The sequence below is a fragment of the Phoenix dactylifera genome, chromosome 8 (genome assembly GCF_051530095.1).
Source record: "Phoenix dactylifera cultivar Ajwa chromosome 8, Ajwa_hap1_PhDact_Kaust_v1.1, whole genome shotgun sequence".
NCBI classification, from domain to species: Eukaryota; Viridiplantae; Streptophyta; class Magnoliopsida; order Arecales; family Arecaceae; genus Phoenix; species Phoenix dactylifera.
In genome coordinates this window covers 11436825-11449240 of record NC_143197.1, presented here as the reverse complement: position 1 = coordinate 11449240, position 12416 = coordinate 11436825, and the positions used below count along the sequence as shown (strand labels likewise).

The following is a 12416-nucleotide window of genomic DNA, read 5'->3' as shown; positions in this document are numbered from 1 at the left end:
ATATAAATCAAAAAATATCTGTCTTCGCATTGTTAGATTGATTGTTATGTGCACTGTTATATTTGTGTAAAATAGAACGGGCCAGGCTTTACAAAGATTACACGTAAATGTACCAAAAATATATATTTTTCATTAATATCAACAGTTTCAAATTACACAAAAAAAAAAGTCGAAGCTACATAATCAAAATAAAGGCTCCATCATCAATCCCTATGACGCCGTCGTCGACGCGTGTACTGCTGTACGTCCGAATGAGAGGGTGCTGGATCCGAATGAGAGGGTGCTGTACTCGGGCCAGGCTCATCACCCAGAAGTAACTGATGCATCTGACAAATAGCATGAAATAGGTGCCCGGCACCTAGTGACGTAGCCTCTGAGGGACCCATCCGTACAATGTCGGTACTGATACCGAGTGCATCTGCAATACGCCGCCGGTGCATGTCAGCATCATCATGACCTCCCCTAGCTCCAGAATGAGTACTCGAGCGCAGATGAGGAGGCTGAACTGCAACGTGCGTGATACGGAGATACCACTCCATGTATCCCGGTACGCTGTCTGATGGCCGGGTAACTGGGTGGCTCCTGCTCGCCTGGCTCAGCACGTGGTCCTCCCACCGCTCCCAAAGCTGATCCATATAGGAGTAATGTATCCGGTACGAGCCTGCTGTGGAACCTCTGTTGGCTCGCGTAGGGGCTAGTGGCGCTCGAGGGATGGTCTGAATACGACCAAACTGTCTAAGAACCCTTTCTGGATGATAGGGTTCTACGATATCAAGGCACTTGATGGAGCCACTAAAAAATGCGATATCAACATATGGGCGATCTCCCCGAAGTTGATGATGGGGATCCCAAATAACCTGCAAAACAAAAGGTCCATTTCAGTTTTATACTATATCGCATATTAAAAGTACTGACAAACACAAGCAAATGGTAATATGATACGTACCTCATCGATGCTCAAAAGGTCCAATGACTCACTAGAACCACTAAATGGTCCATCGTGGTACGGGATGGAGTACCGGGCATCCAGCGGTGCACGCGGGGACTGGCATCAGTATACTCAAGCGACGGGTGAGGACTGAGTGCTGGAAAATGCTCATAAATCCATGCCTGCAGAAGCGTCATATAACCACTGATCTATCTCACTGATGACCTCGACGCAATCCCCAACTGCCGATACAAATATGCTAAGGCAGCTGTACCCCAGGCATATGTGCTCACCCTATCCAGATCCCGCAGTAAACACAGATACGCTATAGGCACCCTGGTCCCACTCTTATCAGCAAAGAGTGTGCAGCCTAACAAAAATAACAAATAGGCTCGTGCTACACACTCTATCCTCTGCTGGCTGTCTCTATCAGATACAGAGTGAAACTGAGTCCTCAGCCACTCCATCCTCACAGACTGACCGCGCGATGACAGTACCTCCTGACGCGCGTCTCCAGCTGACACCCCCAACAACTCCACAAGTAGCTCCTCAGCATCCCGATCACTCATCCTCTCAGGAGAAACTGCTACTGAGGCACCTGCGACAGGAATCCCTAAAATGGCGGATACATCATCCAACGTGATAGTGATCTCGCCAAATGGTATATGGAAGGTGTTCGTCTCGGGCTGCCATCTCTCTACGAAGCTCGAAATCAGAATCTTATCGGTGAATCGATAAGAGCACTGTACTAACTCTATGAGGCCCGACTGCCTCAATAGTGCTTTGAACCTGGTATTTGGTTGGTTTGAAGACCACCACTTCCATTCACCAACCTTGGCAGTATGGTTCATGCACTTTAGTGGAGCCCGTTCCTGTAATATAAATGTATAATTACTACTACTTTATAAAACATCAATAAACAAAATATAATGCTATAACAAATAAACAATACCTGTTGCCTCCAGATGGAAGCTGCTATATGCGTCCTGAAACTGATCAGGACGGACTCATCCTCTAGACCTCCTGGACATGGTCCAACGGACTCATCGTCTTCGCCCCTAGCGGGCATATCATCATGCTCTGACTCAGGAGAGGGCGATGGCATATGAGCAGGCTCGGGAGAAGCAATCCTAGCACGACGTCTCCTAGCTGACGCCGTAGGTCTAACTCTGGAGGGACCGGGATCCATGTCTGAAAATATAGAAATTCAATGTTAGGCTATATCAAAGAAAATAATTCAATTGCATACATAAATGATAAATGATAAAACAAGCCAAAAAAGAAACAAGTTACTTCTTGGAATCTACATGATTGGGTTTTGTGATAAATAATTCAATGTTACTTCAATTGCATACATAAATGATAATTCAAAAGTATACGACTCGTAAACTCAAGACATAACTCAATAATAGACTTTACCTAAAACTATGCCGCAGTTCTTAGTTTTTGTTTTTAGTTTTTGTTCGTTAACTAATGTTGTGGTTTTATTATTTGATAGAGCATTTGATATGAGATAATCATTCCAAGATCAAGAATGACATCGATGAAGGTAACAAGATCATCATATTTGGATGCACCATGTTAATGCTATATGATAATGATTCTAAATTATCCCTACTTTTCAAATTACTATCTAATCTAGTAATGAAAAACTTGTCCTTGATGTTGGGTATCCAATTCACCCTAAGGACGTGATCTAGGCTAAAATTTGGGAATAAAAATAATCCTTAGTCTAGCAACAGAAAAAAAAAAAAATTTGGATTCGGCCCCATGGGGACCAAGATACATTGGGTCGGCCCCATGGGGCCGAACCAATGTATTTTGGTCGGCCCCATGGGGCCGACCCAATTGCAGCGGGTCGGCCCCATGGGGCCGAACCGAAGGCACTGGTTCAAAGAACCAGTGCCGAACGATTTGGGGAGGCGGGGGGGGGGGGGAGCTACCTCGAGGTGGTCGTGGAGGCGCCGGCGAGGTGCTCGTTGCTCGAAAGATGGCCAGGGAGGTGGTTCCGGGAGAAGCCGGCGAGGTGGTCGGAGATCGGGAGAATGCCGGCGACGAGAGGGAGAAGGGGGAACGGGGGGGTTTTGGGCGTTGGCGAGGTGCTTTGGGCGGAACAGTTCAAAGGGAGACGGAGGGGATTTGGCCGCCGGCGAGGTGCTTGAGGCGAGGTTTTTTGGGCGGAAGGGAGAAGCCGACGGGTGTTTTGGAGGGGAAGAGCGGGGTGGGGGGGGGTTTGGGGGGTGTAGAGAGCAATTTAGGTAAGGCTGCAAATGGGTCGGGTCGACCCGGGACCCGACCCGACCCGACCCGCTTTAGACCCGACCCGACCCGAATTTTAGGACCCGCGGGGCCGGGTCGGGTCCTAAATTTAGACCCGATCTATTTTTCGGGTCGGGTCGGGTCCACCCAATCTTGATCCGGGACCCGACCCGACCCGTTACTATATAAAGGCTTAAAGCTAAATCCCTAAATCCCTTCGGCCTTCCTCTCTTTTCGATCCCGTATTTCCGTGTGGCCGACGGCCGTGCCCTAGATCTCGATCGCCTTCCAGCCTTCCTCTCCTTTTCGATCCCGTGCGGCCGTGCCCACTGCCCAGCAGCCCAGGTGCCCTGGATCTTGAGCGCCTTCCTCTCTTTTTCGATCCCGTGCGATCGTGCCCAGGTGCCCCGTGCCCTAGATCTTGAGCTGCGGCGGCGGAGAAGAGTAGACCGCTTCCGTGTGGCCGTGCCCGACTTCCGGCTCTCCAGTCTCCAGTCCGCGGATCTCCCCCTTGGCCTCTCCCCATTCTTCAGCGTCCCAAGGACCTTGCTGTACGCCTGTACCAGGTGCTAGTCGCCTTTGTCCTCTATATTTTTCATCCTGATATCTTGCAAATCGTTTCCAAAATATTTTGCTAATGCTATTCTTGTTCTATTATGATAATGGATAAGTAGATCTTGAGCTGCGGCGGCGGAGAAGAGAAGACAGCTTCTGTGCCCGGTGCGGCGGTGCCCTAGATCTCCCGACTTCCGGCTCCCCATTCCGCGGATCTCCCTCTCCCCATTCTTCGTCGTCCCAAGGTATGTCCCTCCTATGTATTTTTTTTAGCATAGGCCGGGAGGAGGTTCCGGCAAGGGGGGCTTGTCTTGTAACAGGGCAACGAGGCTAGACTTGATGTTGGGACTTGGGACCGAACTAGTGCAGCAGCGCTGAATATGGGATTATCTCAAGAAAACAGTACGAGTATCTTTGAGGAAAGATAATGATTTATTGATTTAATTGAAAGAATCAGGATGACTGTTAGTCTGTTACTGCATGGGCTGGCCGAATATCATTTTGGTTCTCACCTGGTCTTCATTTTTATGTGCACTATATTTTAAGTTTCTTAGTGCTTTAGTAATCATATTTACCTCCATTTTATAACTATTTAAAAGATGCTTTAGTTATATGAAGTACGCTTTAGTTATATGAAGTCTGTAGTGTCACTTTGTCAGTAATTTTGAATAGTTAACTACATGACATGGCATTTACTTCAGCTTTTAGGAATACTGAAATGTTGTTCATAGCTTAAATTTTGTAAATAAACTGATCATGATTTTTTTATGCATGCAATAACATGATAGACATTATAAAGCTTAGATTATATGCATCTATAAAGTTGCATTTTATGCTCATACATTTTTATTGATTTCTATGCAAAATAGGTTAATGTCTACGATGGATAGCAATGAAAATATGGCTGAAGTTTCAAGTGTACTTCGTTGTGGTAGTTCTCAAGCTATAGAGCCTTCTAATACAGATAGCTCTAAAACGAACAAAAGAAAGAGATCGGAGATATGGAATCACTATTGTGAGGTACAAAACCAAAAGGACAAGGCTAAATGTAATTATTGTCGTTTTATTTTTTCAGCTGATCCAAAAAATGGGACAAGTCATCTTCACAAGCATACAAATATTTGTAAGGCAAAAAAATTTCATGATAAGAAACAGAAAATATTAATAGGCACTGTGACTTCGAAAGATGGTGTTCCGTTGAACGAATTAGTTCCCTATTCATTTGATCAGGAAAGAAGTCGTGAGGACCTTGCAAGGATGGTAATTCTACAAGAGATGCCATTTACAACAGTTGAACATCCAGCCTTTCAGATGTTTATTAGGAACCTTAGACCAGAATTTCATATTGTTTCAAGGACAACATTGTCTTCTGATTGCTTTAAAACTTATGAAAAGGAAAAACGAAGACTTGAAGATTTGTTCAAGACGAACTGTGGAAGAATCAGCTTAACATCGGACATGTGGACATCAAATCAAACATTGGGATATATGTGTCTGACTGCACATTACATCACTAATGATTGGAAACTGAAAAAGCATATTATCAATTTTAAGTTGGTTCCTTCACCACACACAGGCTTAGTCATTAGTGATGCTATAGCTAACTGTATTTTATCTTGAAATATTGAGAAAAGGTTGGGTTCAATCACTCTTGATAATTTGTCAGCAAATACAGTTGTAGCAACAGAACTTCAAAAACAATTTAGAAAAGATTTACTTTTGGATGGTAAATTCTTTCATGTGCGTTGTTGTGCACATATTCTTAATTTGATTGTGAAGGATGGGTTGAAGGTAGTGGAGGGTGCTATTCATAGGATCCGTGAGGCTGTTAAATATATAAAATCATCTCAAGGAAGGTTGGAATTGTTTATGGAAATTGTGAAACAGTTCAAGATGAATGGTAAGAAAAGGATATGCATAGATGTACCTACTCGTTGGAATTCTACATATCTCATGTTAAATGATGCTATAGAATTCAAGGATGTATTTATGCGACTTGTGGCCCGGGATCCTAATTTTGATAATGCGCCAACTGAGGAAGATTGGTCTCAAGGCATTATTATTTGTAACTTCTTAAAGGTTTTTCATCTTATAACTGAAGTTTTTTCACAAACAAAAAATCCAACTGCAAATTTGTATTTCTATGAAATTTGGAGAATCAATATGCTCTTGATTGAAGAATCTAGAAGTCAGAATGCAGTTGTGATGATGATGGCTTTAAAGATGCAAGAAAAATTTGACAAGTATTGGAAGGAATGCTCTCACATTCTTGCTGTAGGGGTTGTTCTTGATCCAAGACATAAGATGAATCTTATTATTTATTGCTTTCAGACAATCCATGGTAATGGTGATCGTGCTTCATTTGAGATCAACAAAGTGCGTGAAGTTCTTCAAACTTTTTATGATAATTATGCAATTTTATACGGCACAAATGTCTCTCTTGTTCAAGTGGATGAGAGGGTGTCTACATCCCAAGGTGGAAGACATGAGAATCGTTTTATGCATGGCTATAAAGAATTCATCCACGGAGTACAAGTTACCCAACCATCGAAGTCAGAATTAGAGACCTATTTGGAAGAGAAGGTATTTTACGATCTCTAATTTGGATGCTTACATTAAATTATTAGTCAATAATTCTAATAAAAATGACTTGCTATTTAATTTTTTGGAGCAGGTTCATCCATTAGAAGATCAAAATTTTGACATTCTACAGTATTGGAAATTCAATGAATCTAAATATCCAATATTGTCTAGGATGGTACGTGATATCTTGGCAATTCCCGTTTCTACCGTTGCATCTGAGTCTGCCTTCAGCACTGCTGGCAGGGTTTTGGATGATTTTCGTAGCAGTCTATCTCCGAATACGGTTGAGGTATTGATATGCGCACAAGATTGGCTTCGAGATAGCTTGCCTCATCTTGCAGGTTCAATTTCTACAACATTCATAAATTTTATCATGTACCAGCTGTACTAGTGCTTAGAAACTTTGAGATTTTTAATTTCGTATTTTTTTCATTTGTAGATATTCCACCTCCTCATACAAAATACAAGGTTGAAGATTACGAAACTGTTGTTGATATTAATACCGATGATTAGCTTATGCTGGTAAGTAGTAACAATCATCTTCATTATTATGTTGACATTTGAATTCTCTAATTTGCATCATCTCACGTTGCTTCTTTGAGTTATGCAGGATGGTGGTAATCTATCTTAACTGATGTTCTTGATTGTTTCTGCCGTGCGGGTGATCCTTTAGCTGTGGTCGAATGGATGAAGAAAATTGTGGTTCATTATACATGTTCTTAGTTATGTAATTCTAAAATTCACTGAATATGATGTTGATGCTATGATGCATCCTTTTTGGATTGTCATATGGGGTTGAATTTTGCTTTGAAAAATTCTGTGAAAAATTGGTTCAACTTTTGAGCTTCATCCTTCTACATAAATATCTTCTGCTTTCCCTTTTTGTACTATGTCAGCTCTTCGTCAGCTCTTTTAAATATTGTTTCTTTTTGAGCACTCTCCTTCTTTGCTATTCTTCATGCAGGTCTAGTTTTTAATGAACCCTAGTTTTTTCATTTTACTAAGATGATTGATGACACATTGACACCACTAACACATTGTCTCAGTCACCAGATTTTGCCCCCCCTGTATTTCCAGGTTTTGGATGCTTATGAAGATGAGTATGGAGGAATCATCATCGAATCAGAGAGATTGCCTTGGAATGCAAATGTCTTTGCTTCTGCCCTGCGAGCATCTCTTTCCCAGTGGAAAGTTGAGGTATTTGAAAGCACTAAATCATCAATCTATACACCAGCATCTATACAATCTATTTCACTTTATTTTGGGTTTTGATGATCTGAAACCATGGTCTTCAACTAGACTTGCTTCTACAATGCACAAAATATCTTCAATTTCCAATGAATGTCATGTGGTGGCTTCATTTTATATCTGCAGCCCAGTTAATAGTGGCTGTGGTTGAGCATATAAGTTGAAAATTAATGTCATGAAAGCGAGGCAAAGCTTTACTCTTTTAACAAGCTTGCACCTTAGTTGCAATGGATACAGCAGATTGTCAAGTAGACTCCAGTTCATGAAAGGTTTCTGAAACTTGATAAGAAAACTGCCGATCTTGTTGATAATGAGAAGCTGAAGGCTAGTGCCAGTGTTAGACATCTTGTTCTTCCCTGTACGCGTCAAGCAAGAGTACAACTTATTCCAGATATTATTCACTGTTATAGCCGGTTTGTAGCTTTTATCGGTCTTATTTTTATTGTTTTCCTTTTCTGCACTAAATTTTCTAAATGTTTTCTATGTCAAAATTTCCTTGTTCAGTGGAGGCCGTACCATTATTTTTACTGAGACAAAAGAATCTGCATCTGAACTTGCTGGATCATTACCTGGGTCGAGGGCTTTGCATGGAGATATAGTGCAAGCTCAACGGGAAGTAAGTAGTAATGATGATATTAAAATTATGCTTCACCTGGAATTACGCTGAATGCACATGAGGCACCTAATAAATTTTACCACCTGCCTCAGTGACTTTTCAGCAATATAATCCTTTATAATTTGTAGGAGTTGATTTTATGCAGGTCATACTTGCTGGATTTAGGTCAGGCAGGTTTTTGGTTTTGGTGGCCACAAATGTGGCTGCACGTGGCTTAGACATCCAGGATGTGCAATTGATTATTCAGGTATTCATGTAAATCCTGGACTGTGTCATGTTAGTTATTGATCTATAAGTTTCAGACTTCATAATAAAAGGTTGGTTTATTAATTATTTGGGTGGTAATAACTATGTTTACATTTCTCAGTGTGAGCCCCCACGTGATGTTGAAGCCTACATCCATCGTTCAGGGCGAACTGGGAGGGCTGGTATTTTATCACTTTTGATTTCAATAATGATTTTGGAGTTTGATGAGTTGCTAACAAATCGAAGTTACTCTCAGGCAATACTGGAGTTGCTATATTGCTATACGAGCCCAGATATTCATATAGCATTTCTAGATTAGAAAGAGAATCAGGTGTCAAATTTGAGCACATCTCTCCTCCGCAACCTGCTGATGTTGCTGAATCTGCTGGATCTGATGCGGCTAAAGCTATCTCAAACATCTCTGATAGGTAATGCTTCTGTTACTTGAAAAAGTAGAATTGCCTTTAATAAATATATGTTGATTGTTAGCTCAGTGCGTAAATTTTGGTTTATAATGCAGCGTGATTCCAGTTTTTCAGTCACAAGCAGAGCAACTTTTGAGTTCCTCTGGTTTATCAGCTGTGGATTTACTTGCAAAAGCACTGGCAAAGGCTGCAGTAAGAAATACTGTTATTCTCTCCGGAGCTCTTAATATTGCTAAAAATCCTCCAACCATTATGATAAGTTCCTTTTCCTTTTGCAGGGATACACTGACATAAAACAAAGATCCCTGCTCTCTTCTATTGAGAACTATGTAACCCTACTTCTTCAGGCAGGAAAGACAATCGACTCACCAGCGTAAGTATAGAACTTGATTCCCACCAATTGCAGTTTACTTTTTTTCTAAAATAACCATTCGAAAAAAATACACAACATTCTTTGCCATGCTTGCTAAAAACATCAATTGCTCGTTAACAAAGGGCATGATGACATTCTGTATTGAATGGTGGACCCATAATCATTTTTCCAGAAAATTAGTCTTATAGTGATCCTTATCTGATTCTGGTTTCTCTGATATCAACCTCAGGTTTGCTTTTAGTATCTTGAGAAGAGTCTTGCCTAATGAAAATATTGGCAGGGTGAAGGGCCTTTCTCTTACCGCTGATGGAGTGGGAGCGGTGTTTGATGTGCCTGCTGATGATGTGAATGCATTCGTTGAAGTTATGTTGAATGTACCATTTAGAAATTATCCGGTCTGTGTTTTAATTGTGCCTTAGTTTATTTAGTGTTTCTGTATTCGGGTGCCAATACACGAACTATTGTCTAAGTTCGGTGTTGGTGATTGTCAGAAATGTCAATCCCGGTATATACATTGTTCTGGTAAACTGGCAAAGAATTATGTTGTTCAACTACTAGACCTCAACAAATGAATTATTAGGATGCTAAGACAATTTACAATTCAGATTTTGTCATTGTTAATAAAGATACTGTCTACATCAGGAGCTTGGATATGGCTAGTGCAAGATATTGGCAATGCATAGCATCCCCCATCTAATGTTTGCTTTTTTCTACTGCTCCGTATTGGTTGCATGTGTGAATAGGCTTGGCTTGCAGAAAACAATTGTTTAACTTTGCTTGCTCTGGGGTTAAAACTTGTTCATCTCATGGACCCGACCGGACCCAAACCCGGACCCGATCGGATCCGGATCCGACCCGACCCGAATGACCCGACGGGGTCGGCATCGACCCGACCCGACCCGACCCGAATTTCAACCGGGTCGGGTCTGGGTCCAAAATTAGGACCCGAACAAAAAACCGGGTCGGGTCGGGGTCACTCAGGACCCGACCCGACCCGACCCATTTGCAGCCCTAAATTTAGGTGAGGGGGTGGGGAGGGTGGGGGGTAATTTAGGAATTTCTAATTTTTTAGGGGTGTCCTTAGCAAATGGGGGGGGGTGCAGAGAGTATTTAATTTTTTTTTAATTTTTGGGGGGTGTCCTGAGCAATAGGGGGGGTGTATATAGAACCACCCCTCGGTGGGGGTTCTGGCGATATGCACCAAACCCTAGCTCTCCTTGCGGAATTACCTTATTGCTCACATATTTTTCCCTGAATACCCGATATATCCTAATCGGTCTTTTAAGTAATTCCCGCGCAAAAACTCCACGACTTTCGTATTTTTGGCCACATCTTGGGTGGTTCTATATACACCCCCCCTATTGCTCAGGACACCCCCCAAAAATTAAAAAAAAATTAAATACTCTCTACACCCCCCCATTTGCTAAGGACACCCCTAAAAAATTAAAAATTCCTAAATTACCCCCCACCCTCCCCACCCCCTCACCTAAATTGCTCTCTACACCCCCCAAGCCCCCCCCCACCCCGCTCTTCCCCTCCAAAACACCTCGCCAACGCCCAAAACCCCCCGTTCCCCCTTCTCCCTCTCGTCGCCGGCATTCTCCCGATCTCCGACCACCTCGCCGGCTTCTCCCGGAACCACCTCGCCGGCTTCTCCCGAAATTTTTTTTTTTCACGGTTCGTGCTCCGTTCGGCACTGGATCGCCGAACAAAAGGCTTCTGTTCGGCTGAACAGTGCCGGACAGAAGCCTTCTGTTCGGCACTGTGCAGCCGAACAGATCTGTTCGGTTGAGGGTTGCCGAACAGAAGGCTTCTGTTCGGCACTGTTCAGCCGAACAGAAGCCTTTTGTTCGACGATCCAGTGCCGAACGGAGCACGAACCGTGAAAAAAAAAAATTTCGGGAGAAGCCGGCGAGGTGGTTCCGGAAGAAGCCGGCGAGGTGGTCGGAGATCGGGAGAATGCCGGCGACGAGAGGGAGAAGGGGGAACGGGGAGGAGGGGTTTAAGGGAGGTTTGAGGGGTGTTTTTTTTTTTCTTTTCAAAACGAAACGGAGGAGGAGGAAGGGGGGTGTATGAGAAAATTTCAAGGGCAATATGGTAATTACACTAAAGGTTAGTTTGGGTATTTTTTTTTTGGTTTTTGGGGGGTGTCCTGAGCAATAGGGGGGGTGTATATAGAACTACCCCCACATCTTCTACAGGATGCCTCTTTACGTGGAAACTGAAAGCCATTGGTTTGGAACTCCTTTTACTACCTCGTTTCATTTTTTCAAAAAAAATATACAATAGAAAAAAAAAATTGCAAAACACACTTGAAGAGTTGAGGTCATTCATCTGCCTGCATCTTCTCTCTTCGTCCGTCATGAAGCTTTCCTCCTTCTTATCGAGGTGTATATTAAATTACCAAATAACTAATTTGCTAGATATGTATTACTTGACCGTACTATATATTAATGAATATCATATCGATTGTCTAAAAATGTATATTGAATCGTTTCCAAATATATATCCAAAATGCTTATAATATATATCCAAAAGCTAATAAGCGTGTTTCACCTAGCCATGTACTATGAACACTGTATTCTAAAAGTTATATATCGATTTGCATGGAAGTATATATTGGATCATTGGATGACTAACATGCAAAATATGTATTGTCTGACCATGTACCCAAGAATATTATGTTATATAAACTGTGCATCAATTCACCTGAATATATATATTAGACCGTTGCTAGATATATATTAAAAAAACTTAAAATATATATTAGCAAGCTATCAAGTGTGCGTTAGCCTCACACTCTATATTACATAAATTCCAAGTTCTGCATCTAAAAAGAAATACAGAACTTTTATAATCCTTGAAATAACCTGCTAATTTCATTTGAATCAAAAATCCCATGAAAGGATAGAGAAAAATCTCATAGACAAACAAAGAAAAGCTTGATAAAAACAGAAGACAGGATGCGGCCAAGCAGACAACCTCAGCTCATCACGCACATATCATGATTTTCTTTTTCTTTTGTTTTTTTAAGTTACAAAATAGATAGACTCCATTAGTAAGAAAATTTCTCTCAATATAACTCTTTCATTTCCACATTAAGATTTTCGCTATAGAAGATATAGCAAAAAAAAAAAAAAAAACCACTTCATATGATTTTGTCTTGTGCCCGCATGGGAGGAT

The 12416-nt window shown here is 41.8% G+C and overlaps 1 protein-coding gene and 1 pseudogene across 1 annotated transcript; both read left to right on the top strand.

Annotated features, from left to right (window-relative positions):
* Nucleotides 1-3869: 3869 nt before the first annotated feature.
* LOC149752968 (zinc finger BED domain-containing protein RICESLEEPER 2-like) lies at nucleotides 3870-7889 on the top strand (annotated as a pseudogene).
* Nucleotides 7331-9886, top strand: LOC120109985 (DEAD-box ATP-dependent RNA helicase 7-like). The gene is made up of 9 exons (XM_039123936.2): nucleotides 7331-7522; nucleotides 7826-7986; nucleotides 8078-8189; nucleotides 8335-8436; nucleotides 8557-8617; nucleotides 8692-8863; nucleotides 8956-9052; nucleotides 9139-9233; nucleotides 9463-9886. The coding sequence occupies exons 1-9, from the start codon at nucleotides 7331-7333 to the stop codon at nucleotides 9650-9652; spliced, it is 1182 nt and encodes a 393-aa protein (XP_038979864.2). The 3' UTR covers nucleotides 9653-9886.
* The last annotated feature ends 2530 nt before the right edge of the window (nucleotides 9887-12416 follow it).

Coding starts and splice junctions, on each gene's coding strand:
- LOC120109985 (XM_039123936.2), top strand. CDS start 7,331: ATGATTGATGACACATTGACACCACTAACACATTGTCTCAGTCACCAG. Junction 8,190..8,334: donor TAGTGCAAGCTCAACGGGAA/GTAAGTAGTAAT, acceptor GATTTTATGCAG/GTCATACTTGCTGGATTTAG. Junction 9,234..9,462: donor AAGACAATCGACTCACCAGC/GTAAGTATAGAA, acceptor TATCAACCTCAG/GTTTGCTTTTAGTATCTTGA.